The following is a 27805-nucleotide window of genomic DNA, read 5'->3' on the forward strand; positions in this document are numbered from 1 at the left end:
TGTGCCAGCATGAGGACTGCAGGGTAATCCAAATTTTAGCTCAGACATTAAAATGAGCAAAGACAGGACCAAATCACATGTTGAGAGAAGATCAACCATTGGAAAGCACTTACATATCATGAGTTAACTACCTCTGCAACTCATTCTTCTCCCTGCCTCCAAAGCATATTTGCTATACGTCTTCTGACCTTAGGCCACGTGCAGATTTTGGCACATAGATCCAACTGAGGAAGACTGCCCACCCGATTTGTTACTACCAGGTATTTAGACCTAGTGTACAAGAAAACCATTCCCCTTTTGCTACACAAGAAATAACCACACTCTTAAGGACAGCAGGGTACAAAAAGTGTTAATGCATTAGCAGTACACAATATCTAATCCAGCAGTGAGACTGACAAAGCTTTAGGAAGATTCTTCAAACAACTCAGCCAATAAATATTGAGTAATGTAGAAATGTTCACTTGGATGGGCAGGACAGGACATGCTTCTCCTGAACTTTCTTTCAAGGAGATTAGTTGGAGCCCACAAATAGGTATCACTTTCTGATTACAGAAGCCTCTTGTATTTGCCATTACAAACATCTTCTGTGGCTTATTTAACATGCATAAAGAATTCTCTAATTACACAATTCTTTTCTAAACTGTTCTAGAGCTAACTAGGATAGTTAGCTCCCTAACTATTTTGGAATCTTCCTTTCTTGCCAAGAAGTGGGATTGCTGGCATAGCGTTGCTGGAGGCATGCATGGCAACAAGACACAAAAAAAGCAGATGTGAAAGACAACTTAAAGGTAGGAGACATGGAACAGCAGCAACGACAGTTTGACATGCAGAGTCACAACCTAAAACATTGTTAATTATATTGTCTTAGTCTGACAGGACTTAATAAAGGAAAGTCTGAGGTGAAAATGCTATTCTGTCAAGGAAGACTTAAGATGGATGAAAGCCAATTTTACAGTTTAAACACATGGTCACACTCCTACCATGAATCTGACCCATATGCTTGCATAACAGGGTAGGTTTCTTTTATGCTTGTTGGGAAAAAAAAAAAAATTTCAGCCAGTGACCCACACCATAGACTACTATTGCTATAGTTTAAATGCAAGTTTTCAGTTACTAGGAGAAAATATTTCTAAGTTCGTGAGAAGAACATATGAAAATACTGCTAGATCTGTGCTCTTTCTCAAATAAGTGCATCTTGGCTCCAGGATACACACAGAACTGCTGTGAATTGATTTATAGCAGCCAAACTTCCTTTGGTGAAAGGAAACAGCAAGCGGTGGTGGTAGTGTTCCCCACAGGGGGAGATAATTTCATTTTGTTGATTTTTATGGAACTGTTGCTTTAGATTTCTAAGACAAGTGATGTTGGAAATCATTTTTAGAGCCCATCAGCATAATTTCTTACTTGATTCAATAGGAATGCACTAGTTGTCATGCCACAATCTGATTCTGCAACCATCAGGGAAGCAAAAAAAGCATGTCTGATGGGAAAAAATGGATTGTTTTTAAAATTACAGGCCATACAGGCACTGCCTTGCAAACGAGCCAAGAATTCTGCTTACAGGACTATTTAGGAAGTGTTTTTGCACAAAACAAAGAACAAATATTTGTAAAAAACCACAGAAAGGAAACTAGTTATAGGAGTACGAAGGCTGATTATGTAAATATTGTTAAATGTAATATACTACTCACCTGCAATTGTATGTGCATACAGTCTGCTGCCAAAAGTAAAAACATGTAATTCATACAGCTTGGCAATTTTTTCCAGGAATTCCTTACAATGAGGACGCAACCGAGTATGCAACATAGGCTCACCTCGACCTAACTGGAAATGAAATATTCCCTAGAAGAAAAAGCATGTTTCATATTACCAAAATACCAAACAAAAATGCCAGCATTCCAGAAGTGTCCTCTTCCATCACTTCCACTACTTTTATTTCATCTGACTAGGCTAAAGCAAGTTTCAGCCACAAAGATTATGTGGATGAATAAAATTCAAAGCCCATTCTTGCTCTGTGCCAGGCAGTCCAACACTAAGTTTTTGAAATGCAGGAAGCTGCACTGTTGAAAAGTTTATGATCAAGGTAACTTTCATTCAAATCTTTACTTACAGCAAACCGATCTGAAAAAAGCAACTTGAGAAATTTCTTAGAAAGTTCAGGATCTCACTCCAATCAGTACTACTCAGTCTACTTCACTCAGATAGCTTCAGTACATATTGAGCTCAGATAAAGACTTTGTTGGATGAAAAAATATTATGTCTGTGGAAGAACACCATCAGATAGCAAACCAGGAAGGAAGTTTGCAGATAAAGGTCCCAGTTAAAAATCTCAAAATCTTTTAAAAAGAAGTTTTTCTTCAAACCATGCATTTATACAGATGAAGATGTAGCCTTTCAAATACAGAAGATATTTTAATCTTTAAACTGAATATTCACTGTTCCCTTTCCTCTCAATTGCAAAGTACATTTACAGCTTGGTTTTTGCTAGCAGGTGTGAACACACGCTGAACGTACTGGACATGCGAGAATGGCAAGTGGAAAAAAAGAGGAACTAAGCAACCACAGTTTGCATGACACCGGAGTTTGAATTTGCATCCTCCTGTACGAGACACTGTAGACGCATTCCAATGTGCTTCTTGTTTTAAAGTTTCCAAATTGGAAATGTTACAAGCCAATAGTCCCTATCAGTTCAATGACAAGTGTTTAATGAAGAAATTAAACAGCAACACCCAAACTCCCCCCAAAAAACAAAACTGAAGAGAAAAAAAAAATCACTAGACATATTCATGGAATGACAGATGTAGTAACACACAGGATTATCCCAAAGGGGACTTTGAACACTAATTCACTATAACCACCTCAGACTTGGAGGGGAAAAAAAGTCTCAGTACTGAGTGCTCAGCTTGTGAATCGTAGAGGAAGGAAAGCAGAGATTAAAAATAGCTACCTGAAACTTCTCGCTTAAAGTGACTGGAATGGAAAAGTGCAGGAAAGCATAAATGGAAGAAAACAAACCGTCAATTTAAATGTAGAGAAAAAAGGAACATATTTCAGAAGACTTATTTCTCATTTTCTGTTAGTCTTCAACTACAATTTTACCTAACCACAGAATGTTTTCTTAAAGAACCATCATCTAAATAGTTAGAAATATTGCTGTCATTACTTTGGCTTGAAAGTTATTACTTACCTTATTAGACATTTGTTGGCAGTGCTGTTCTGTAGTATGGATCAATGTCTGGTCCAAATCTACCATGAGCACCAGTTTTCGATTTCGATGTAGTCGCTGTTGATCTTCTCTTCCTAGCTGCTCAGCTTGCTGTAACAAAATACTCACAACTAAGCTTAGCTTAGAAGAACTGAAATCAGGTTTACTGCCTTTTGTGTATTGTAAACTTGAGAAGTTCTGCTACAAACTAACTGCATAAGAAATGATGCTTCAACATAACTGTAGTGATGGCAGCTTTGTCAGCAATTTTTCTACAGGAAAAAAAACAACGTATTCCCAAAGTCTACTCTCAGATCTTTGTGACACTAGTAACTCTTAAAAATGATAAACTCAACACAACAACTTCCAAATTTAATAAATAAGTAACCACCAAACTAATTGAAGGCCAAGAGTCTTGAAACAAAATTGCAGTAGCTTTGGGGTACACAAAGGACAAGTTCATCAGTAGGTCTGAAACCTTTGGCTACTGCGTTCAGCAATTTCGTACCAATTAGGTACAATATGGCTGACAACACTAGGCTGCATATAAAACTGAAGCTGCTAAAGACAGAAATAACTGTAACTGTCAACCTAAGATGAAAGAATACATGACTCCAGACATAAATAGTTAAGACTATGTAGCTCTATGTGGGCACTGACATCAAAGACCTTATACTCCAGTAAATCTGAGCCGAAGTTTACTCCTCTTGTGCATATTTACAAACTTTCAAAGTACCACATTAAGCTCTGTGTTCACTTTAACCACTTCTGATAGCAAGCTGCCGTGTTACCCACGAGACAGGTAAACTTAAAGGCAAAGTTAAGTGGAGCGTTACAAAGCAGCAGGAGTCAAGTGCAAACTGCCCTTTGAAACACTCCTCTATGATGGGGACACTTCTAGCTGCTTATATTTTCATATTTCTTCTCATTGGTGTTCTCTGAAGAGTTACAAAAAAAAAAAAGAACAGAACAAGCAGCAACATGAAAAGGTAAAAAAAAGGATCAAGTTGGTAAGAAAGATAAATAAAATGTTTATCGTCAAAATAAACATACTTTTTCCTCTAAAGAAACTGAGGGATGAAAAGTATCTTTTGATAACTCAGCTGAATGGAATATTTGAAAAATCATGAAATAAGTTTAACATACAGGTAAGTTGCAAACAAACTAGCTTTACTATATCTAGTGGGACCAATTTCAAGGTGAAGGGCGAAGCTAGGGTTCAAAGACATTGCAAACTTTGAACACATTTCAGCTAGTGGAAACTGAATTTTCTACAAACTGCTCATTCTTGGAGACAAAACCATTAAAGTACTAAGTTTTCAGGCTGCTGTCACAGAAGTGCCATCTTTTCAGTGCACAGCTCTAAAAAAACACTATAAAACCTAATTAGCAATCAATCTGCGTTAGGGTGAACACACAAAAACCCTGCGCTACTGATGTTCAACACCAAATTCCTCTTCAAAGGGAAGCCAAACTTTCTGTATGAAGCGTATACAACACTGAAGAAACTCCTATAATTATGCTTCTCAACCGTGGAGCTACAGTGAAACGTATGAATAAAGAAAGCATGATGGTACTTACCTCAGAGCTAACTTTCAGTTCTGGGACACTGTGAACCATAGACACAGTTGCTGTGGATAATGGCACATTCTGCTTTCCATTCTTGCTTCGTATCCTAACGATGCAGGGAAAAGAAGCATCAAAAGAGAGCAATAGTTCAGTGAAAAGTTGAACACACTAAAATCTGTAGTATCAAACTAGTCACCACCAAAAAACTATGACTAAAAAGAGCTATTTTGACTAATACATTAATTCAAATTCTTGTTAATGCAAGTTACTGAACAAAACGGAGAAAGAGATCAAAGCAGCTCACCATAAAAACCTTGCAAGTCACTGTAATTAGTTGTGCTTCCATATAATTATTTCAAGAAAAATGACACTAAGATGAAACAGACAGCTTGTAAGTGTTTTCTAATGCCAATCAATGCATAGATCACTACTAAACCATTAAAATTTAAAAGTATTCCTTTCCTTTTTTTGTAATCACTCAGCATGCAATTACCTACTTTTCTCCAAGCCAGACTATGAAATAAATTTAAGCAAAGGACAGGCAAAGGTATTCTTTATGCATAACAGAGACTTGCATGTGGCTGCCGCTTCAAGAAAAGCATCCAAAAAAATCCCTATACATGCTTTTTCCCTTCAGCACAAACAGAATGAGGTACTACATGTGTGCCTGTATTTATTTTATTTATGTGTATACTATCACACATACAGCCTTACTTGTATACATACCCATAAGATATATAGATGGAGGTATATACAGCTAAATATTAATACATACAGAATAGGTACCATCCTCATAAATATATATATGAGAGAATGTGTCTGTGTGTATGTACACACACAAATATTAAATTCATTGAAAACTGACCAAGTAACCCCACATAGTGTCAGTATCGCTAGCTTCCAGCTTACATAGATCAATTTATTGTGAACTCCGATATCTAATTTTAAAGACATTATTTACAGTTCACCAACATTAAAAATACTACTGTACAAATTTTGTCCTCTGTGACACATGCACATCTTTTAATTCTCCCAAGTACCTGTTCTACCAAGGACAAAATTTGGTATTAGATCTACAACCAGAGTTAAACTTCACCCAGCTTTCACTTCATGACAAGCAAGCTCCTGAGAAAAAATTACTGAGCTGTGTTGAAGCAGACACAATCACAGACAGATATGCTTTTACTGTACCATAGTGTTTGGAAGCACTGATACCCAGAAACGAAAGACGGATTTCATTTGGTACACAGTTTACATACACATTTTAGCATCTTGCATTCTTTGCTTCAGAGTTCAGAACACTTCTTATATATAATACTGAATGGTACTTTAAATGAGCCTTTAAAAAATATGACCTCCTTTCAGACCATTTGTTGAATGAGCATAAGAATTGTTTAACAGAAAGGATGTACCACTAACACCCAACAAGGTGGCAGTGAACTGGCTGTACTTGCTTTTGTTCAATCAAGAAAAGCATTGATGGTTTTGAATTGTCTTCTGATATAGGCTCACCAGACCTAACACATTCTTGCAGATGTATAAGCCATTTTGTATAAATGAAGACAACTGAAGTAGAGGAGTATTAACTGAGAAAACTGAATTCACCACATACGCTGAATTTATTTAAATTTTTAGTGAAATAATAGCAGTATAGCAATATTTAGATGTGACTGTATTCAAACCTCAAATCAAATATTCATTCAGGGCAGGCAAAGCCGTATTCAGTATTATCCTAGCTTTTTGTTAGGTATTTTGTTTTGCCAAATAATACTTGTTTACAAAATGTTAACAGTCAACTTTTCATTAAAGGTTATAGCCAACCATTAACTGGGCTACCTATTGCGTAACATTTTCGATATTCAGTCCACTTGTGCTGGTTTATGCGATAATGTTCACAAAATAATTCTTAATAATGAGTGTAAATTAAAATAAAACCAAAGTACTTCCTTCCAAATGAAATGAGCATGCAACATTCTTTCTAAAATCCAGGCTACTATACAGTGCATTTTGGAAAACAGCTGTTGAATTAGTAATTTGATAAGCCTAAGAAACATTCTCTTTACCAACTGTATTAGCAATGAAGCAGAGCAAAAAAGAAATACAGTCATCTTTTGCATTTGCCTTCTTTTTGGCCAGAGGCTTAAATTCCTTCAGTTCCACAGCAGAATATTTCACAAAAAAATTGAAAACAGTACGGAACGCTTAAACTGAAAGCACTGGAGACAAGCTAGCTCCCATTCAGACACAGTACAAATGAAGCAAGGTCACATAAATGAGACTGGTATTACCTCACAGCTATTTACACCTGCACAGATAAAACTCTTAGGTTTATTAAGTCACTGTTGACACACCTTACAACTCTCAGCCTCAGTTGTAAGTACATAGAAAGCAAAGTCAGATACACTGTGATGATAATTTATGTCTGTATGCATGCTCTTTACATTTTCTACTTAAGGTAGTAAGTTACCCTACATTTATCTCCACAGAAAGAGAGTGTGCGCAGTTATTAAGTCATAAATTTGTAACATGGACTGTAATTCAAGTACCGTCATAGCATCTTATTCACCCATATTCCTAGTTATGAATCCCTGTAATGGCTAAAAGGAAATATAATTCTAAATAATATATCTGTGACTACAGTGACATATAAGGAGAAAGAGGGCACATATCTGAAAATTTCAGGGTAACAAAACAAGTGCCTTATGTAAATAGCAAAAGTAAATTAAGACACTTTGCAACAGCAGCACAGATCTTGCCTATTTCCTCTTCATGTGTTGATTTTATCCACAACGAACACAGATTCCTGCCTACAAGCCGCAATTATTCAGTAGAGAAATACACTTTATTAAATGATTACAATATTAATAATGTGATCAAGAATTAATATATTCAGACCACTCAACTTTAAACAATAATTTCATGAGTCAATCTCAATAGATATATTTTTTTTAAAGCAAATGTGAGCCTTTATGCTGAAATTTAACTTCTAGAGGAAACTCCCTCTCAACTTTCCTTATAGTAGCACTCTGAGTAGACCTACTTATGTTAGGCTGTATGAATACTATTCTCCCTCCCTGCTAGTATCTACAACTTCACAGATATCCTTATAGGTATGATTCACAACTACCAAGACTGAGAACAGAGAAGCAAAGAAGTAAATGACAGAAGGAAGAGCCTGGATCCCTAATTACAAGCAAGGAAGTTGGAAAAGAGAGCTGAGAATACTTACTGAGTCAAGTCCTGGCCACATTCTGCACACAAGCCTTTCATCACAACAGGATGGCTGCATCCTTCCAGTCTCACCAAGACACCCCTGAAAAAGAAGTAGGCATTCCATTTATTGCAGGCTGATTTCAGACACTCTGATTAATGACTGCAGATTGAAAAGAGTTCAAAGAATAATTTCCAGTTATGATTTGAGTGCCAGCCCCCTAAGATACATTCCCACAACATGGGGAAAAAGACACCAAGTATTCAAATTATTCAATTTCACACCTTTAAAAGTCACCAAAACATATATTGATGTCAGTTTCTAACCTTAGTGTGGCAAAGAAGTTCAATGTATTAACAAAACAAGCATTGTTTGTTCAGAAACAGTTTATATTCAATTAGATACAACTCTCCATTAATACGCTACTGAGCTACACAGTAATGAAAATCAAATATGGAAACTTTAGAATCATAGAATCATATAGGTTGGAAAAGACCTTTAAGATCATCAAGTCCAACCACAAACCTAACACTGCCAAGTCCACCACTAAACCATGTCCCCAAGCACCACATCTACACGTCTTTTAAATACCCCCAGGGATGGTGACTCAACCACTTCCCTGGGCAGCCTGTTCCAATGCCTGACAACCCTTTTGGTGAAGAAATTTTTCCTAATATCCAACCTAAACCTCCCCTGGAGCAACTTGAGGCCATTTCCCCTTGTCCTATCGCTTGTTACTTGACAGAAGAGACCAGCACCCACCTCACTACACCCTCCTTTCAGGTAGTTGTAGAGAGCGATCAGGTCTCCCCTCAGCCTCCTTTTCTCCAGACTAAACAACCCCAGTTCCCTCAGCCGCTCCTCACAAGACTTGTGCTCCAGACCCTTCACCAACGTGGTTGCCCTTCTCTGGACACGCTCCAGCACCTCAACGTCTTTCCCGTAGTGAGAGGCCCAAAACTGAACATGGTACTCGAGGTGCTGCCTCACCAGTGCCACGTACAGAGGGACAAGTTCTATAGTGTTTTAATCTTATTTTATTATTTTCTTGTGTCAGAGCAGAAACATATGTTGCTTCAGTCTTCTCAGAAAAGTATTTAATTTTTTGATCCTTAAGCCTTGGATTACCACATTTTAAAATAAAGATGTGCAAAAGGATATTTTATTCTTTCTTCCAAACAATGGCCAAAACAAACCAGAAAGTAGAGCTTGAAATGCAGAGAAGTGTGACATTTACTATTCCAAACTGCTTAGAAGACAAAGTCTGCTTTTCAGTTGAATGATCCAACTAAAGTGCTCCTTTGTTCAAATTCAGTTCTCAAAATCCGGGGTCTTGAAAGTATTGTCGTTTATTTTCTCTCAATTACTTGAACAGTCATGACAAGACACTTCTTCCATTTTCTTCAATACAGTTGAAGAAGTTGATCTTTCAGACTAAGCTTTTTTTTTTTTAAAAAACTCTAATAAGTAGATATAGTTCAACCACTACAAAATTTCCCCAGCCCTGTGACCATGAGCTGCAGCATCTCTCTTAATATTTTAGTAAAAATAAAAAAGTCAATCAGCTAAAAAAAACCCAAATCCAGGCTCTTTCATAAACTGGTTGTAGAGTTTCTCTTTGGCTTCAAGTCTGCATTGCAATAAGCAGACGGCACCAGAAAGAAAACTGTTTCGCACGCTCAAATCTCTCATCCACTTTCCAAATGACACCTGCAACTGCTTACTTCTAGTGTGTCATTTGTTTCTCAATGACCAGAAGACTGATGACTCTACTAACAAAACTGCAGTTGATGCCCATGTGGAAGGTTTTTTCCTCTTTGAGAGTAAAAACTAGATTCAGGTCAGGTTTAAAGAGAAGTCTCCACAAGCTATCATACTACCAGTATTCCCATTTACAAAAGTACAGATCTATTTCCTTCTGACGCAGTCATCATCTGCTTGGAAATTACACCTCCTCTTTCTGTGTAAGCATTTTAGATCTCCTTTTTTAAATGCGGTATGTATTTCACAGAAAACAAATAATAAGTAGTCAGTCTTGTTTTTGTACAAGAACTGCACAAGAGACAAGCTATTTTTGTGGCTCTTCACTATCAGCAATTCGTTCTTTGATTATTTAGTTCTCCTCTGATCCTGCTACATTTGCGTTATTTCATTTAACTCTTCTTCTCTTCCCTCCCTTTGACAACATGTCTGTCTTGCTTTTACCTTGATACATCGCTAAGCTCCTTTTTAGGCTGCCAACTCACACTAAGGACCATGTCAGAATTGCTCATCTTCAACCTGTGTTCAGTGTATTAATCTGAAATTACAGACACCTAAAAGGCCAAAAAACCCCCATGATACAAGCTACAGAAATGTGCACAAGAGTTTACATTGACTGAGCTTTTACCCCAATTTGATTCTTTTTCGACAGTTCAGGAAAAAAGTCTTTCGATGCCAGCTTAGAAGCCAAAACATCTTCAGGCATTCTCTACTTTGGATCCGAGGTAACGTCACACTCCAGGAATGTGACAGGAGGAGCTGGTATACTCCTGGGCTGAGGTATGATTCAAATTAGGACATGCAAGAGTTTCCATTCATGTATAGGTACACATCATCTCATCCTTTTGATTTTAACAGAGCAGAGATTCTTACAAGAAAATTAGAGTTCTAAATTATTCATCCATATTGTTCCTAAACAGCACCTCTATACCTTAGCACATACCAAACAGCACCACTAAGTATCGGTTCTGCCCCTGCACATTTAAATATGATTAGAACAACTAATTTTATGATGCCTGCTGGAGATAAAAAGTACATGATACCAGGCCCTCTGTCATACCATTCTCTGTGACGATATCTAACCCAAAGGACAAGAAGAACTCCAGAGCACCGGCGGACTTCTGAGCACCGTACAACCAAGCTGGTCAAGTTTTAAGTACAACTGTCAGAATCTTAAGCAGACTTCTCCCAGGGGAAAAACCCAAACAACTGACATACTACTTAATGCTGCAGAAAGGCCTGAACTCTACTAAGGTTTAAGCATACTTAAATATTTTACTCACTTTAATTTTAGCACATATGCTTTAATTACTAAAAAGGAATATACTGTAGAACAACAAGCATGGAACTCAAAGTAAAACGACTTTTGTACATTTCAGAACTGGAAACACTCCTTTTACTGTTGAAATGAGGGATTTTCAAAGTATAATGGCCAAGATCCAAGACAATTATCAGACAAGAGCAAGCTGAATCAAAGCATGCATGTCTGTTTTTAAATGGCTGCATATACCAAATAGGGGTTCAGGTTTCTGCTTGTACTCTTCTCTGGGTCATGAGTGAAACCCGCTTAAAGAGCAGAGCCACTCCCTACTCCATTTCTGGAGAGAAGAAACAGATTCCCCCCACCCCATCCCCGAATCTGAAGAATTACAATGCATTCTACTGCTGGCAGCATTAACAGCATCTCCTTCTCTCTCCCCAAACTTCTCCAGGACCCACTTGGGTCATCGACAGAGCAGCAGAGCTCATCGGCTACTTCAACAATAATCTTCCAAGGAAAACTGCCACAAAAGATGCAAATCTTTTCCCAGTTTTACAAACTGTCACAACTGTGCAAGTGAGCCAGGCACTGGGGAAGAGCCGTCGGGCTGTGAAAGGCACACGTTTTTTGGGGGGTGGCCGTGGAGGGGGTAGGTCATCGCAATACCCACCCTGATAGCCAAAGGACTGCAATGGGACAGCAACTGCCCACACGGTTTCTTTTAAGTAACAAAATACAATGCGATTTAAGTGAAACTTGAACAAGTAAATAAGGAAACCCACTCTAGGATCTTATTCACATTCTTTCCAGATGTGCTTGTAAATAAGAAACAGAGACACTAGGTGTGCCACTATAGCAAAATTTAATTTTTGTTGCAATGATCATGGATAAGGACAGACATTTACTAACGGCCTCAGGATGCAGATGACCATAAGCCTGTCACTGTTCTCCCAGCAATTCCACATTTCGACCGTTTTCAAAAACAAGTCTTTTAACAATATCTGCTTTTAATCAGCAGCATGGGAAAGAAAAAAAAAAAAAGGAAAGCTTTCATGAAATCCAATACAAGCATTTTGCTTTTATTAACAGAGGAAGTCAATGCCTTTGCTAATTCTAAGGCCTGGTCATTAGTGCTGACTCCAAATGTAAGAACTTTGGATCAAGCACAACCAAGGCTGTGGTTCCTGGTAGGTTAATTACAGTGGGAAAGCCAGCACATAAAGTTCTCTTATCTATGCTACAATTTGCTACTCCTCAGTTGTAGTAACCAGTTAAATGGATCACTGGAGTCAACCCATGACAAACAAAAAGGTTTTATTATTTTTTAAATCTGTTTTTTCAGCATGATCTAACAGTTCCAGCACCAAAGAATGATGGCAGCAAGCACAGGAGTTATAGGAGTCACAGGAGCAAGAACTTCTTGAGCTAGCTTACCATGGAGGAGAACACCTACCAGCAGCTGGGGGGGCCAGCCAGCTGCAGCACACAAGTACAATGGCCATGAGATGGCTTTTCCGAAGAAAACTACAAAGAGCTGTACCTTAAGGGTACTCAGCACAACATGATAACAGGTAGGTTATCTCTGTTATTCAAAAGTAGCCTAACTTGAGCGTACATTATCCATGGCCTTCTATTACAGCTTGACTCCACTTCCAGAGGCAACTGCTCCAATGGCTTGCTGCCAAAGAAAGGCAATGGCTTACTTTCTTTTTGTCCCCACCCTCATGTTTCCTCTGAAAGCCCAGCCCTTCCTTTGGCACTTCCAGAAAGGACTATTTCAGTACCTTGGGAGGTAGAAGAGCTGACCAGCCCCATCCAGGTTTGCTGCTGGGTTTATAGAGTCAAAGCAGCTGATAGAGGAGTCCAGCAAGGGTGACTGATGGACTGTCCTGGTTTCAGCTGGAATAGAGTTAATTTTCTTCCTAGTATCTGGTACAGTGTTATGTCTTGGGTTCAGTATGAGAAGAATGTTGGTAACACACTGATGTTTTCAGTTGTTGCTAAGTTGTGTTTAGACCAAGTCAAGGATTTTTCAGCTTCTTGTGCCCAGCCAGCAAGAAGGCTGGAGGGGCACAAGGAGTTGGGGGGGGACACAGCCAGGACAGCTGAGCCAAACTGGCCAAAGGGGTATTCCATACCGTGTGATGTCACATCTAGTATATAAACTGGGGGAAGCGGGGGTGGATGGGATCACTGCTCAGGGACTAACTGAGCATCGGTCAGCAGGTGGTGAGCAATTGCATTGTGCATCACTTGTTTTGTATATTCCAATCCTTTTATTATTGTCAATTTATTATTGTTACTATTATCATTATTAGTTTCTTCCTGTCTGTTCTATTAGACTGTTCTTATCTCAACTCACGAGTTTTACTTCACCCCCCAATTCTCTCCCCCATCCCACTGGGTAGGGGGGGAAGTGAGCGAGCGACTGCCAAAGTTACTGGCTGGGGTTAAACCATGACAGATGGGAAAAGATCAACGGTGCAAATGTTTTTACAAAGAGGGCTAAGACTGGGGGAGGACACAGGCAGCTTCAACAAGTCACATTTTCTCCCCACATTGTAAAGAGGCCACTTTGTTAGCATTTATCTTATCTATGTGTTCCAGACTAGCTTGAACATCTCCATCCATGGATACATAAGTATCATTTATTATCTTAAAGTCTGTTTCAAGGAACCATGCACTGGCATAGAAAATACAGTACAATTTTCCAAATGTGTGAATGGGAAAGTAGACAAAAGTTACAAGACAAAGCTACTGCCCTGCACTTGTATCTCACTGGTATCTGTCAAAAGCCAAGAGACTGCTGGATTTCCTCAGATCCATTTGGGATAAAGAAAGATATCAAATACCACAAGAGTCACATACCCCAATTTGTCATTGTGATCACTTAAAGCCGCTGTCCTCAATCTCATGCCATATGCGCCTGCAATTAGTTTTAGAAGATGTAAAACCATACTAATGCAGCAAAATGAGATTCTGGTGTACAGGTGAACAAAAGCCACCGCCCAGGTTCCGGAGCATGCTCAAGGCAGTGTTACTGGCAAATTGTCAAGGGGTAAAAATACCAAATGAACACACCTCAGATCAATGATCATTAATACCAACTATTTTTTAATCAACCAACTGATCTAGAACAAATACAAGTACACAATCTTTTAGCTGTCATAAGACTAGAATGGCAGACAGATTAAGTCCAATTCAACTTAAAGCCTGCTTCTACAGTTTAATTTACTCAAATTTGTGAAACACTTGACATTTTTGTTGGCTTATACCAGAACAACATTTTGTGGTATGTGGCTGCAGCATTTAGAACCACTACAGAAAGCCCTCAAGCCCAATTTACATCAAACCACAGCCTCTGTTACACAGGACTCCAGTTTCATAGCAAGGATTTTTCAAAGCCTTAATCACCTTGAAATCACCACGTAAGAGTAAGTAATTCCTTAGATATTTAGCCATTGGAGTTATTTATTTATTTAACCCTCATCAATATCTGTGAAGAAGCAGAGAGAGTCCTTGAATAATTGATTAAAAATACCAAGGATGACAAGTACAGATGGCCCTTGCTGCTACAGGCAACCCGTGGCCTACAGCCTCTTCCAGATGTTGCAAGAAACTTCTCTCATCAGTTCTCTACAGAAGCCACTTGACTTACACTCAAGGACAAGCAAGTAGAGAAGGCTGTATTTGAAATACGTGTAAGCCCCAAAGGCCTCACCCAACCAAGTCAGCCATTTTGATAAAAACCCCCAAACCAAACACAAAACCTCCAAAACCCACACCCTACCCTAGCATGATGCAGACATCAGGGTAAAGACGCATTTGTAATTACAACCATATAATAACAACTGATGCAAGCAGTAGGTCATAGAAAGCATAGTTCACACCTCAAGGCATCATTTCAACTCTCCAAAGCTAATGGGGAAATCATGGGCCTTGAGATTTTTTTTTTCCTGTTAAGCACAAACTATTCACAATTATGAGTTAAAATGTGCGTGAACTTCAAAACATTTTGGAGAAGAAAAGCTGAAAAATCATTTTTATTCTACTCTTCAGGCAAGGTATCTGTTCAGGTTTAGACAGATGTGGTTATGAATGCCAAGAGAAACTTAGGCCCAGAGCTTCTGGATTTTATTTATAATCCAAAAGATATCTTAAGCGCAAAGTAAGACTACTTCCATGATTTGCAAGCCTTTAAGAAGCATTTCTGTTTATTTCTGGAGTTTGGCATTACAAGGAAGGAGGTGACCCTCTCCCACCTTCCATGCACAACACTATGGGCAGCTTCTTACATGTTTCAAAAAGCCACTGTTAAAAGTTAACAATGTACAATAAAAAGGTCCAAAAAAAAGCAGATGAGTTTGCAGTGCCTTTTACATAAAATCTAGTAAATCTTTTGAAGATGATTTAGAACTTACTTTATTTTATTTAGAACATTTTAAACTAAAATCTTATTATTTGGGAGAACTCAAAACTACTTTTTTTTTTTAAAGGTAAAGGTAAGTATATAGTTCTCCATACTTTTACATAAACCCCCCTCAAAACAATGAAGTTCATACAGAATGAATTCAGAAGTACAGGGTTAAGAGCTCACGTCTTTCTAACTTGTTTCTTTAGTATTAAGTAGTACTTCTAACAGCAGCAGAAGAAAATAAGCTGTCACATCTCAGTAATTCACTGAAGCAGCAAACGGTTCTGCAGTCTGTCCCCCCCCATCATTACTGTCAACTATTGACATTACTGTTTTATCCATTTGCGTTTCTATTGCCACCTCTCTCTGACTGCAGTGTTAGCAGTCACGCAGCACTTCCCAAATGCATGCAGCACAACTCCAGCTGAGAGTTGAGGAACTGCATCTAGCAGTGCACGGCCAGAAAAACTGGAAAATTACTTCTGTGTTCACACACAGGTTACATTTTCTTAACTGAAGAGATGACTATCACTTGAAGCAGTAGCAATCAAAGCGAACACAAGTCCTTTGACTCCTCGACTACACTCAACATCAGAACTTTACACTAACCATAGAAGCATTATTGGAAGAGCCCCATGGGACTTCAAACTGCTGACAGCATCTCTAAGAGGTATTTACAAATTCTACACACAAACATCACAGCAATAGTCTAATCAATGCCAGTTACAGCTGGAAACATAACACATATCATAACCAGCTTCCTTCTACCACATAACGCATCTTAGAAAAGTAGGAATTATGCAGAGTGTAAAAGATTAACTATTAAAATTTAAAAACAGTGAGCCATAACTGTGGTTTTAATATGAATACCCAGGATTTTCATTGTTACACTAAAGAAGGTATTTCATTTTTCATGATTTCCCCTCTCTTAGCATTTCATGAATCCCCTGCCATCAGCACCTGCTTGTATAAGAATCACGGGGCAAAAGCAGTTAAGTGAAATGGGTTTAAAAAAAAAGGAAACTACTTCACTCACAAAAAAAGCTGGCAAGGGAAGAATGAGGCATGGTACAGCTCCTAAGAAAATCTACCTGCAGCTTTCAAAGGAAACATATTTACAAGCGTACTTTATTCCAGGGTCCATTTTCTAAACCACTCAGTGTAGCTTTTTAGCGTGCACACACACACTTCAAGACGAATTCCTTGGTTCAGCAACATCCATCTGACAGCAGGATCAAAAATCTAAGTCATCCAAATCTATACATGGCATATATACACATATATGTGATGAACACTGCCAACCTAATTGGCATCCATCCAAAAAGTTAAAGTGGGAGAGTGGTAACTGTACATCCTTCTAATTGACAGAATAATTAATCTAAAACTGCAGTTTTCTCAAACCACACTTGAACTTTCACATCAGTTACTAAAGAACAGTAGTCACAGCTGAACTGCTGCAAGGCCAAGTGACAACAGTCTTGGACTAATCCCATCTCAGACTCCTTTTTGTTCTTTTCAGGTGTATACCTTCTCAAATCCCCCAACTCTCCTTCAGATAAAGGCACATAAGTTCCCCTTATCTCAGACCAACTTATCACTGCATTCCTCCTACCCCCAGCCAAGATCACCTGAACAGACTTGGTTTGCCTTCTGCATCTGCAGGCCTGCATCTAGAGAAACAGCTACAGATGAACACCAAAGCAGTCTGGACACCAAAGCAGAGAAAGATGACTGAGAAAGAGACAGTTTGACACACACACAGAGCCGGCAAAGCTATATACGCATTTTTGGCGGCTTCTTGTGCCTAAGAAATCTGGGAGGATCCTGTGATCTCTCCCTCTCTGCCTCAGAAAGCTGCATCTTTTAATAGAGAACATTAAACCTTCTCCAAACATTTCATCAACTTCTCCGTAGAACAAGACACTTAAGCAATCACTGTCCCTTTGTCTGCAACAAATAAAATCGAAGAGGTTTACCTTAGGATGCGGAATCCTCAAGTCTAACAGCTTCCTCCACTCCTTTCCCTATTTGGATACTGTGGCAAACAAAAGATCCAAAAAACTTTTATCTTGACACTACCTTCTGCATATGTTTTCCTCTGGGACTTGCTGTTAAGCCAAACGAACACACTTATACAGGAAAATTTAATAACTCTTAACACCCTTAAAAGTAGTTAAGAACAGGACCATCATAAGTTGCAGCAGCATTCAAACCAAGGAGCAGCAGCTCCACATTCAGCAACAGCCACGTGGCATCGCATGCTGTCGGGACACCCAACAGCGCCAAACGAGCCCAGAATCCCGACGAACGCTCTGAAAGCAAAGCACAACAGTTTAGAAGGCTGCTCAGCATATAAAGGGGAAGTATTATGAATAGCTGTAGAGTTACCTGGAAAGTTCAGAATTAAGTTCCCTTCTTGTTCAGCAATGCCTTCTTTGGCTGCAACTGCTCACCCCCCCTCTCTCCTGCGAACAAGGATTCACGCAGTTCACTCCACTAAGCTTGGACCAAGACCTTTTGCCTTACACACCAGCTGAATGCTGCAAAGTTTCAGATGTAATTTTTAAACTAGGAAGCACTACAATGCAAAAGCACTACAAAGCAAACAAATGGGCATTATTCAGTTCTACTCTAAATGTCTAAATTGCTGTCTTATTCTACAGTTTTTCTCAAAACATTTGTAGAAAGGCAATTTTTTTTTTTTTTTAAGTTTATTAGTGAAATAGTGGCCTGGCAATATCCCATCCTTCCTGTAAAAAAGGACATGCTATAAAAAAATTGATGTGTCTGTAAGAAGTAATCTACATGGTATACTGCCACCTTTTACAGTAATGCACAAAGTAGAAAAGTCCTTCTGGATTTAGATAGTTCTCTTGAATGGTATCTTGTATAAATCATCCAGCATCAGCCCAGTTACCTTAATCTAAATCATTTCAGTCCCATCAGATGACTAAAGAAAAATTCCCTTCCCATTGCACTGGAAAGAACACAAAACCTTTGCTCTTTGTTTCGAAAATCAGGTTTTATATTGGCGCTTTTTTTCCTTTCTTTTTTTCAATGGGACCAGTGTTTCAGAAAACATCAGAAAAGATACAGTGTGCTCTCACAAACGGCATATATATTTCACTCAGGCTAATTCCTTTTCATCAACAGGCTAGTCTGAGGCCAATAGTAGTTTCTACTGACTGGAAACAATGGTTCATCCTTTTGGACAAGAAGCACTTCTTCATTAGGAGTAGGGATATAGATTCTGAAGGAAAACACACAGTTGTTGAGCACTGTTGTAACATCCTACAAAATACAGTGAGAATTTCTCACCCGAGTTTCACAGTACACTCTACGTATGGCAGCACTTTCTTGTCCACACCAAAAAAGAGGAACCTTTCCATCTTCTGAAGTCTTTTGAAGACCACTACGTCTCTTCTGTTAGTGACGGTGCCCATCCTTCCCCTACAGTCCAAGCGTGAGATTTCCAATTCCATTAAGTCTAGGTTCAGCAAAACAAAACCTAGACAAAATGTATAATCAAGATCCTTGAACTGTAACCGGTAATGCAATACTACCTGCTTTCCAGGAAGTCATTTTACACTCCCCTATATATTTTAAAAGGGAACTGCTGCAAATTCAACTGTCCACATGTGCTAGGTGACCTTATATTAACTTTTAATTAACATTTAACTACACAAAACAGATATTCATAAGAATATTTTATAAGTGACAACTTGCAATGAATTGTCTATTATCATTCTCAAAAAGAGATCCCAAAATGAAAGGCTGGTAGCTCTTTACTGAACCTTCAGGCTAGAAAGTCCCAACTATTTTGGGGACTATTTTTATATACTTTTGGTAATGTTTAATAATTTGCAATACCATCGCCCCATATTCGTTTTTATTTAGTGAGTTCAAATGTTGGGTTATCAGATTACCTAAGGGGGGGTCTTCCACTGGGTCAGACTGACTTTGGAAATCTGAACGTCTGGGATCCCTACTAGGGTCAGCCCTTAAGTTAACACCAAACATGCAGTCATCAAATCGGAAAGGTCTAGGCAGGCATGCAAGTTGCACTACTAAGATTTCTCAAAGGAAAGAAGCCTCTTGGGTCAAGATAGAAACTTCTAAGACAATTCAAAGCAAAAGTCTTGCCTCTCTCTTCCTTCCTCAAACTATTCCAATCCCTTCCAGTTCAAAGGGCTAGGTATCATGCAGCACAAAACTAAAGGTCTCATTCCAGTCCTCCAGTCAGAATTTTTGTCCATGCATTTTCTCTTCAGAAGGCTATTTGTTCTACAATTAAGGAAAACCATGTGGCAGTTTCACAAAAGAAATAACATGCACGTGTGCCTTTGAAAAAGACCGTGGTTTTCTAAACAACTCTAGTATTGAAGTAAAGCTCATAAATACAGTAAAGAAACAAGACAGCAATTAAATAAAAATCCATTACAATTTGGGTAAAAGCAAAATCAATTTCCAGGACAGACATCTGCAAACACACACTTTTTTTTTAAAGACAGCTATAACCAGCTTGTAGTTCTACAACGGGATGCATCAAATAGTTCCATGAGCTATCTCACTCTGTCTGCTGGCCCATGGGATTCTGCACACACTCGCATACAGCGGCAAAGTCCTCGTGCTCAAGATGAGCAACTTATACTAAGAAGTCCGACAGCAGAAAATCCCCCGGTTTGAGAGAAACCTTGTAAGGATAAAAGTAATGTGTTACTAAAGACTATCATACAGAATGCCATATGGGACATATACAGCCTCAATAATGTTATTTCCTGGTGTTAACATGTCATTTATCCCCCTAATGACCCTACTGGCATTTACACAACCACTTTGATCTGACCTAAATACAGGCTACTGCTGAAAGGATAAGTCACCCTCCCCTTCCCTGCACTACACTCCTGTTGGAGCAACATGAGGGAATTGATCAGTACGGACCGTTTCACAGTGGGTGGGAAGGATGGAAAGGAAAAAAAAAAAAAAGAGACCAAACCATCTTTAGCTACATGATTTCCAACACCCAGCTCAATGCAAGCTGGAGACACACCAAAGCGTGAGCATCCCTTCCAGCCAACTCCTGCATTGGCCCGAAGGAATCACGAAACCATGGCCTAAGGAAGCCGCACCGAGAACTGCAGGCACAAGGCTGCTACAACCACACTACTGGCAACTTCTGAGCCTGACGCCTGTTTCCAACCAAACCTGACTGAGCAGCTTGATTCTCTTAGATAAGGAAGTTCCTACAAGTTCTGTGAAAACAGACGGTCACATAAAGAAAGGAGATCTTGTACTCTACCATTCAGCACTATTAGCTATAGTGTGAGCTCCCAACTTGTTAGGTGCTGGAGAACTAGGAAGAGGAGAAAAAGAAGGCAATGAAGGACAGAAACCCCTCATTTAGAGCTTGGATCTTTTTCAATATCAAATTGAACCAAATGCAAGACAGATGCATTAAAAAGGAGGCTTCCTTAGTATCACAGTATATGATGGGAACAAGGCAGGGGGGTGGTGGTGGAAAAAGACACACAGGAAGCAGCTCGGAAAGATGCATACCAAAACTTACGATAAAAAAAATAATGGAATGAATCCAAGGGTAAAAAGGAATTAGGCGAGAGGTGTAGTAAGCTGGGATCTTTAAGTGTTATTCAACAATCCTCAGCGTCTGGCAGTAAGTTTTTTTTTGTAGACTCTAATAAGCTCATTAAATATTTGACAGGATATTATGAAACATTTGTGTCTAACTGAAACGGCAAATTGTTTTTCCTGTAGTTTATTACAAGTGTCATCACTTCAAAATAAACTGTAGTTCATCAGCATTTTATTCCCCTTGAAGACTGTAAGATGAAAGGTATTGGGGTCCAGGGTTAAGTGTCCTCATCTTGGGTGGTAAACTAGGTCCCGAGGCTCTGTGACATTATATAGCCAAAGGAAGATATGTTTTTTCAAGATACAATCAAGTTTCCAATAAAATAAAAAATGCCAAGTAACACTACAAAAATTCCCACCTCTTTCCTGCTGTCTTCTCCAAAAAGAGAAAATACAAGTTTTGCTTCACTAGAATCTGGGTAGGTTTAAACAAGATTTTTATTACAACACTCATATACTTTATGTTCTGTAGAAGAACACAAGTTTTAGCTATTAAAGCTATGTAGTAAAACACAACAATACCCAGTTTAAATGTACATCTAATAAATATTTTTGAAGACTCTACCAAAGTGAACCAAACAAAAGACTTTCAGTAGTCCATCCCATCAGTAGGGCCTGAAAGGGGACAATTGTTTCATATTAGAAACACTCATGTAAATATTCACATGCAACAAAATACTGACCCAACCCAGAATCCTGACATACCTGCAGCAGCCTCGGAATGATTAACCTTGATGGGCAACTGGCATTAATAATACACAGAGCAGCGCAGCAGTTTTTGACATTTGTTGCTCCTGCCACCCATAGAAATTATGCTTCATTAACATCAAAGACCTTTCATTAACTGCTTACTGTCATCCCTGCTGTTTACAGTCCTAACAGGTCAAACACCTTCCTTTCTCGAGTCCTGGTTTGACATTTGGTACAAGCCTACCCCTGCTAGTCTAAGCAAAAGCCACCTCCTGCCTGCCTTGGGCTGTCACCCCCATCCCATCCCATCCTCTCCCCTGTGGGCCATTTACACCACTGCCAATACCAAAAAGTGGGTAATCAACCTACAAGAAAATTAAGCACTACTTGTAGGTGGAAAATTACTTTCATGTACCAAAAGATTTCATCTCATGCCTGATCTAAAAGAAAAAATAACCCCAAGTTAGAATGTGTTTTCTTAAGAGGGAGAGACTTTTGCTAAAAGATGTCATTATTTTCAGAAATAATGATGACCAAATTGACATGGAAAAAAAAAAATTAGCCAGTCACATTATTTATCCTCAAATAAAAAGGTTTCATCAACTTATGTTCTCATGTTCTAACGAAAAGGAAAAATATTTGGAATAGAAACAGTGTTTAAGTGCCTGACAAATATTTGCACATATCTTTGGTTTACAGAGAATTTGGGGCTAAACTGACCAAATCCACTTTTTTGAAGGCAGCAAATGGCACCTACCACCCTGGAAAGTTTGGATTAAAAAAAAAAAAAGTGTATCCTCTGGAGATGCTGAATAAATTTCAGCTATGTCACCTACCTTTATCACACCTGTATTTTAATACTGCACAACCTTAACATATATTTAAATATTGCTGATAGGTAGTGAAATATTATTTCCATTCCACAAAACGGGAAGCCACAGGCAAGAGATTAAATGCTGACCAAAAAAAAAAGCCCCACCTTTTAAGTGACCAAAGAAATGCAGATACATCTCCAACTGCTGACCAGCTCTACTACCCTTAGGTCATGCTTCTTCCACCTCTTCGCTTGAACTTTTCTTTTACATTCACCCGGTAAATACCATTACAGCACGCAACAGAGAACGCAGGCTGAAAAGTGAGAATTCCAGAAGCGTAAAGTCTAGCAATGGTCAGTATTAAGAACTAACTTCTAGCTGTGTAAGACACAAATGTTTTAGAAGCCAAGAACAACAAAGAACAGTATTTATTTTCTATTTGTCTCAAAGCAAGGACTTGCTAATTATAATCCGAGTGAATCAAGACCAGACAAATCTAATAAAAGCATTGTATAAAAATTGGTGCACTCAAGTCCTAAAGTTCACACTGAGCAAAGCTAAACCTAAAATGCTGCTACATCAGACCCAGCATATTTTAAATTGTTTACTTTTACAATTTAAAATCTTTTTTGTTTTCGTTTTCCTCCCAAGTACTTAGCTAACATAATGAAAAGATAACTAGATAACTTTATCTCCTCTTCTACTCAGCACTATCAAGATGAGTTTCATCACGCAAATGGTGTTTTAAAATTTTAGTCTGTATTTTTAAGATGATTTTAGTCTGACCTAGCATTTACGGTACCTTTGTTCTAAATCAGATATAAAAGATTGTCCATGTTGCACCAGATGCAATAGCAGAATGCTGATGTGGCACGAAAGGAAAGCCACAGTCTTATCTCAGAAAGAATAATGTAAGCTGTGTTTTTCTTCCTACAGAGAGCATCTCCTCTGTAGCACCTTATATTACTGACTGATAAAAAAAGAATCAGATTGTTTTTTTCCTGAACCTTACAGAGCACGCCCATACACAGATGTTTTGCATGTACTGGTGATTTTCAATCAAGAAAGTTTAGGCCTGGCTGCACCCACCCCCGCCCCCCAAAGAAAAAAATCAAGAGAACTGCAATAAAAGAAAATAACTTGCTGTCATAAAACAGAGGAAGTAGAGTGTTTCAATGGTTTCCTGTTGAGAAAAAAAAAAAAAAATCTGCTTGAAGTCCAGGGTAGCAAGCTGTTAGCCCAATTTCACCTAGAAATCTGAGAGGCCCTACCTAACTATTAGCCACTTAAGAGTTTGAAAGTCGGCCGACATCCAGTCTTATCGAGACAAAGCCATCGTTAAACTATGGAAAACCTCTCTTATTTAATCGCTTGCTCTTCTGAAAGTTCAAACGACACCACCTCGTTTATATCTGCGAAGCCTTATACGTTCAAACGTCTACGGTATTAATAGCGTTTAGGCTGCCAGTATTATACGTACAGTATCTAGTAATTTAAAAATGTCTTGCCGCAGCGCCGATTCCCATTAGAATCCCTCCTATCATGCAGGAAATGATCCCTTTGCTACTCGAGTTTTGCACCAACCTAACAGCGAACTGCCAAACTAAAAAAAAAAAAAAAAGTACTTCCAAGTGTTTTTTTGCCAGTAAGAGCAGTTTTCAGAGAACCCTGAAACATGCAAAGGGGAAAATACTTCCAAGTGTTTTTTTGCCAGTGAGAACAGGTTTCAGAAAACCCCAAAACACGTGAAGGGGAACGTACTTCCCAGTGTTTTTTTGCCAGCAAGAGCAGTTTTCAGAGAACCCCGAAACACGTGAAGGGGATGCCCGGCTCTTGGAGGCAGAGCTCACAGCGATGCGCTCGGCTCCGAAGCGGGGGACTAGAGCGTGATCTCTTCCTCCTCCTCGACGCCTCCCTTGATGCTCAGGCTTCATCCTCCTCCTCCTCCTCCTCCTGGCAGGGCCCTTTCCCGCAGCAGCCCAGCGCACAGCTCCGGAGGAAGGCCCTTTCCCTCCACGGCAGCGAGACACAGACCCCCCAGGCACGGCCGCGGCTTTATCACCCGCGAAGGGCCGGCACAAGGCTCCCGGGGCAGGAACGGGCCCACACCGGCCGCAAGCAGCGCCCGTAGGGTCGGCCGGCGGGGAACGGGGGAACGAGGGACCCCCCCCCCTTAAGGAGAAGCGCCAGACCCGGCGCCCCGCACTCACCCGGGCGCGATGACCTGTCCGGGCCTCGCACACAGCTCCCTCACCACACCGGGCCGTTCGGCTTTCAGCTTGCGTTCGGGGCCGGCCCGCTGCGGCCGGGTGCTGGCGCCGCTGGCGGAGGGCGGCGGGGCGGCAGCGGCGGCGGAGGGACGAGGCGGGGGGGGCAGCGGAGCGCACAACGCCAGCACCGACCCGATCTGCACCGCCGTCCCCACCGACACCTTCCACTCCAGCAGCCGCAACGGCCGAGGGCCGGGAGCGCGGATCTCCGCGATCACACCCGCCGGGCCCTCCGAGCCGGGCCCGCCGCCCGCCGGCCCCTCCATCGTCCCGGCCGGGGCAAGGGGCGGGGGGGGGGGGTGTCGCTATGGCAACGCCCGCCGCCCCGCGCTGCCGCCGAGGCGGGAGGGGGAGGGGGGGGAACCCCGATAGTCACCGGCGGCACCGACAGGCAGCGAGGTCACGGCGTCTCTGCGCAAGCGCCGGGCGCCGGGCGTCCGGCCGGGCTTAAAGGGACAGGCGCACCCCAACGGGCGGGAAGGGGAGGAGGCGGGAGCGGGGACGCGCGGGGCATGCTGGGAGTGGTAGTTCTTCACTCCCCGCCGGGGAGCGGGAAAGGGGGAGGCGCGGCTGAGGCGACCGAGACGCTTCCCTCACGGGGGGAACCGGCGGCGGCTACGCCGGTGTTCGCCGTTCATCTCCCCGGGTCGTGAGCGGGGAGAGGCGGAGGGCGGCCGAGGAGGGACGAGGTGCCCTGAGCGACCCCGGCCGCGGGATCTCCGGTGCCTCCGTGGCGAAGGCAGCGGATCCTTGTTCTTCGTCGTTGGCGCTCCTGGGCCACGGAGCTCAGAGCAGGAGGCCGAAGGGCCTTCAGGAGAGGGCCTTCCCTCAGAGCGTCTGACTGGCTTGCTAGCAGCCAGGGTTTTGACGGGAGAAACACACAGAGTCTCTAAAAAGCAGGCTCTCTGGGGTTTTTTCCTCCCAGCGTGTCGGTAGAGGTACCTTAAAACGAGAACGGCGTGGACCGGTTGGGAATTTGGCCTGCAAGACGCTGCTGTGAGCTTCACGACAAAGATTGGGTTGTCAGGCGGCCACCGTCACCCACAACCAGAGGGAGGGAAATTCTTGAACGAAAAGTTGCCATGCATCGTTTATCAGCTCCTTGTGCGCTGGCGTATTGACACATTGCACGAGCACATATGCTTTCTAGATCCCTCTCTCGCACGCTGAACCGAAGGGAGCTGCTTTTTGGGAAGCCTCAAGGCTACATAATAAAGGAGGCTCTTGACCATATAGTTCTCCACTCGTTTGCTACAGAGGTTGGAAGGTGGGTTATGAGTTAGACTAAGGAACCACAAGAGGAATAGTTTGGTTTCGCGGTGAAGGCATTTGGACGCTGCTTAGGAGAATGGCGTTTACTCTTTCTGCTCCAGAGTTCTTGTCCAAGGCAAGTGTCTTCAGCCACAGTTTTAAGAAAGTGTTTGTGTACATACGCCCTCCTCACAGGCTGCAGGACAGAGTAATAGCGCCTTGCCCTTATTGGTGGGATTTACTCATAAGAAATTTTGTCATTATAGCAATTAACAGGGTTTAAAGAGTGGGAGATAAGTAGAGGCCACACACTGAACACTGGACTTAAAACTGGATACTGAACACTAGCTATGTGAGCCCCAGCTGTTCTTTGTATCTTGATTAGAAGCCTTAATTTTTATGTTCCCTAGCGTGTATTATTCTTAGTAATATTCTTTTAATGTTGTTGTGTGCATGCAGTAAAGCTACATCATAAAAGGTGAGTTGTTTCCTTTTTGCATACTATTCCTTCCTTTACGAGGCTGCACAGTTCTCATTGGGGAGACTGGTAGTATCTCTCTACTACATATGTTGCTCTATTTGCTCTTTCTTAATCTGAAATAATAATAATCAGCACTGAAGAAACATGTCCACATCCTTTTGCACATGAAAACTGAAGTTTACACCACCAGTGACCACTGATGAGGCCACCGCAGAGTTCCACCAGGAAGTGCTGACTTGCGGCATTTCTCCTCAACTCTCATCTGACCAGTGGTTTTAGCTCGCACCCAGGCTTCTTTCTTTTGCGGGTTGGATTGAGAATGTTCTGCTCGGGGGCAGCAGGCTGAGGCCTGCCTCCAGAGCGCAAAGGAAAAGAGAGAGCCTGAAAGAGCAGGAGAATTCATCAGGGATATCCCCATTGTTAAAACTTTTATAGACTAACAAGTCTGGCAAAACTCAGTTCCATCAAAAGTGGTAGTCACAATAGGCAAGGAAAGCCTGAAACAATAGCTGAGGTGGGAAGGGATGTCTGGAGATCATCTAGTCCCAATCCCCCAGCTTAAAGCAGGGCAACTAGCTGGTTGCTCAGGGCTGTGTCCCATTGGGTTTTGAATAGCTCCAAGGATGGAGATTCTACAGCCTCTCTGAGCAACCTGTGCTGGTGTTCCGCCAACCTTGCAGTGAAAAAAACTTTTTCTCCTGTTGAAGTGGAATTTCCTGTGTTTCAGTTTGTGCCTGTTGCCTCTTGTCCTTTCACAGGGCACCACTGACAAGAGTCTGGCTCTGTCTTCTTTATCAACCCTCCCCTACCTCCATCAGATGTTTATACACATCAGTAAAATCCCTCTGGAGCCTTCTTTTCTCCAGGCTGATCAGTCCCAGCTCTCTCAGCCTCTTCTCATATAACAGATGCTCCAAGCCCTTTAATAACATTTGTGGCCCTTTGCTGCACTTGCTCCAGTACGCCCCTGCCTCTCTTGCACCGGACCCAGCACACCCCATGCAGTGTCACTAGTGCCGAGCACAGGGGAAGGAGCACCTCGCTCAAACCTTTTGGCAGTGCTCTTCCTAATGCAGCACCAGCTGCTGTTGCTTTCTTTGCTGCAAGGGCTACATTTGCTGGTTCATGGTGAGCTTGGTGTCCATCAGCATCCCCAGGACCTTTACTGCAGAGCTCCTTTCCAGACACTTGGTCCCCAGCCTGTCCTGATGCGTGGGGTTGTTTCTCC

At 41.0% G+C, this 27805-nt stretch overlaps 1 protein-coding gene across 1 annotated transcript in view; it reads right to left on the bottom strand.

The window, feature by feature from the left end:
- Nucleotides 1-25256, bottom strand: part of CTDP1 (CTD phosphatase subunit 1) — a 114452-nt gene extending 89196 nt beyond the window's left edge. The window contains exons 1-5 of the mRNA XM_075052092.1: nucleotides 24786-25256; nucleotides 8004-8087; nucleotides 4787-4880; nucleotides 3188-3316; nucleotides 1692-1842 (exon numbers count right to left, since the gene is read on the bottom strand). Of these exons, the coding sequence (XP_074908193.1) occupies nucleotides 1692-1842; nucleotides 3188-3316; nucleotides 4787-4880; nucleotides 8004-8087; nucleotides 24786-25111 (784 nt within the window). The 5' untranslated portion in view covers nucleotides 25112-25256. The remainder of the gene's footprint in view (nucleotides 1-1691; nucleotides 1843-3187; nucleotides 3317-4786; nucleotides 4881-8003; nucleotides 8088-24785) is intronic.
- Nucleotides 25257-27805: the final 2549 nt, after the last annotated feature.

The sequence above is a fragment of the Buteo buteo genome, chromosome 20, assembly GCF_964188355.1.
Source record: "Buteo buteo chromosome 20, bButBut1.hap1.1, whole genome shotgun sequence".
In the NCBI taxonomy this organism is placed as follows: Eukaryota; Metazoa; Chordata; class Aves; order Accipitriformes; family Accipitridae; genus Buteo; species Buteo buteo.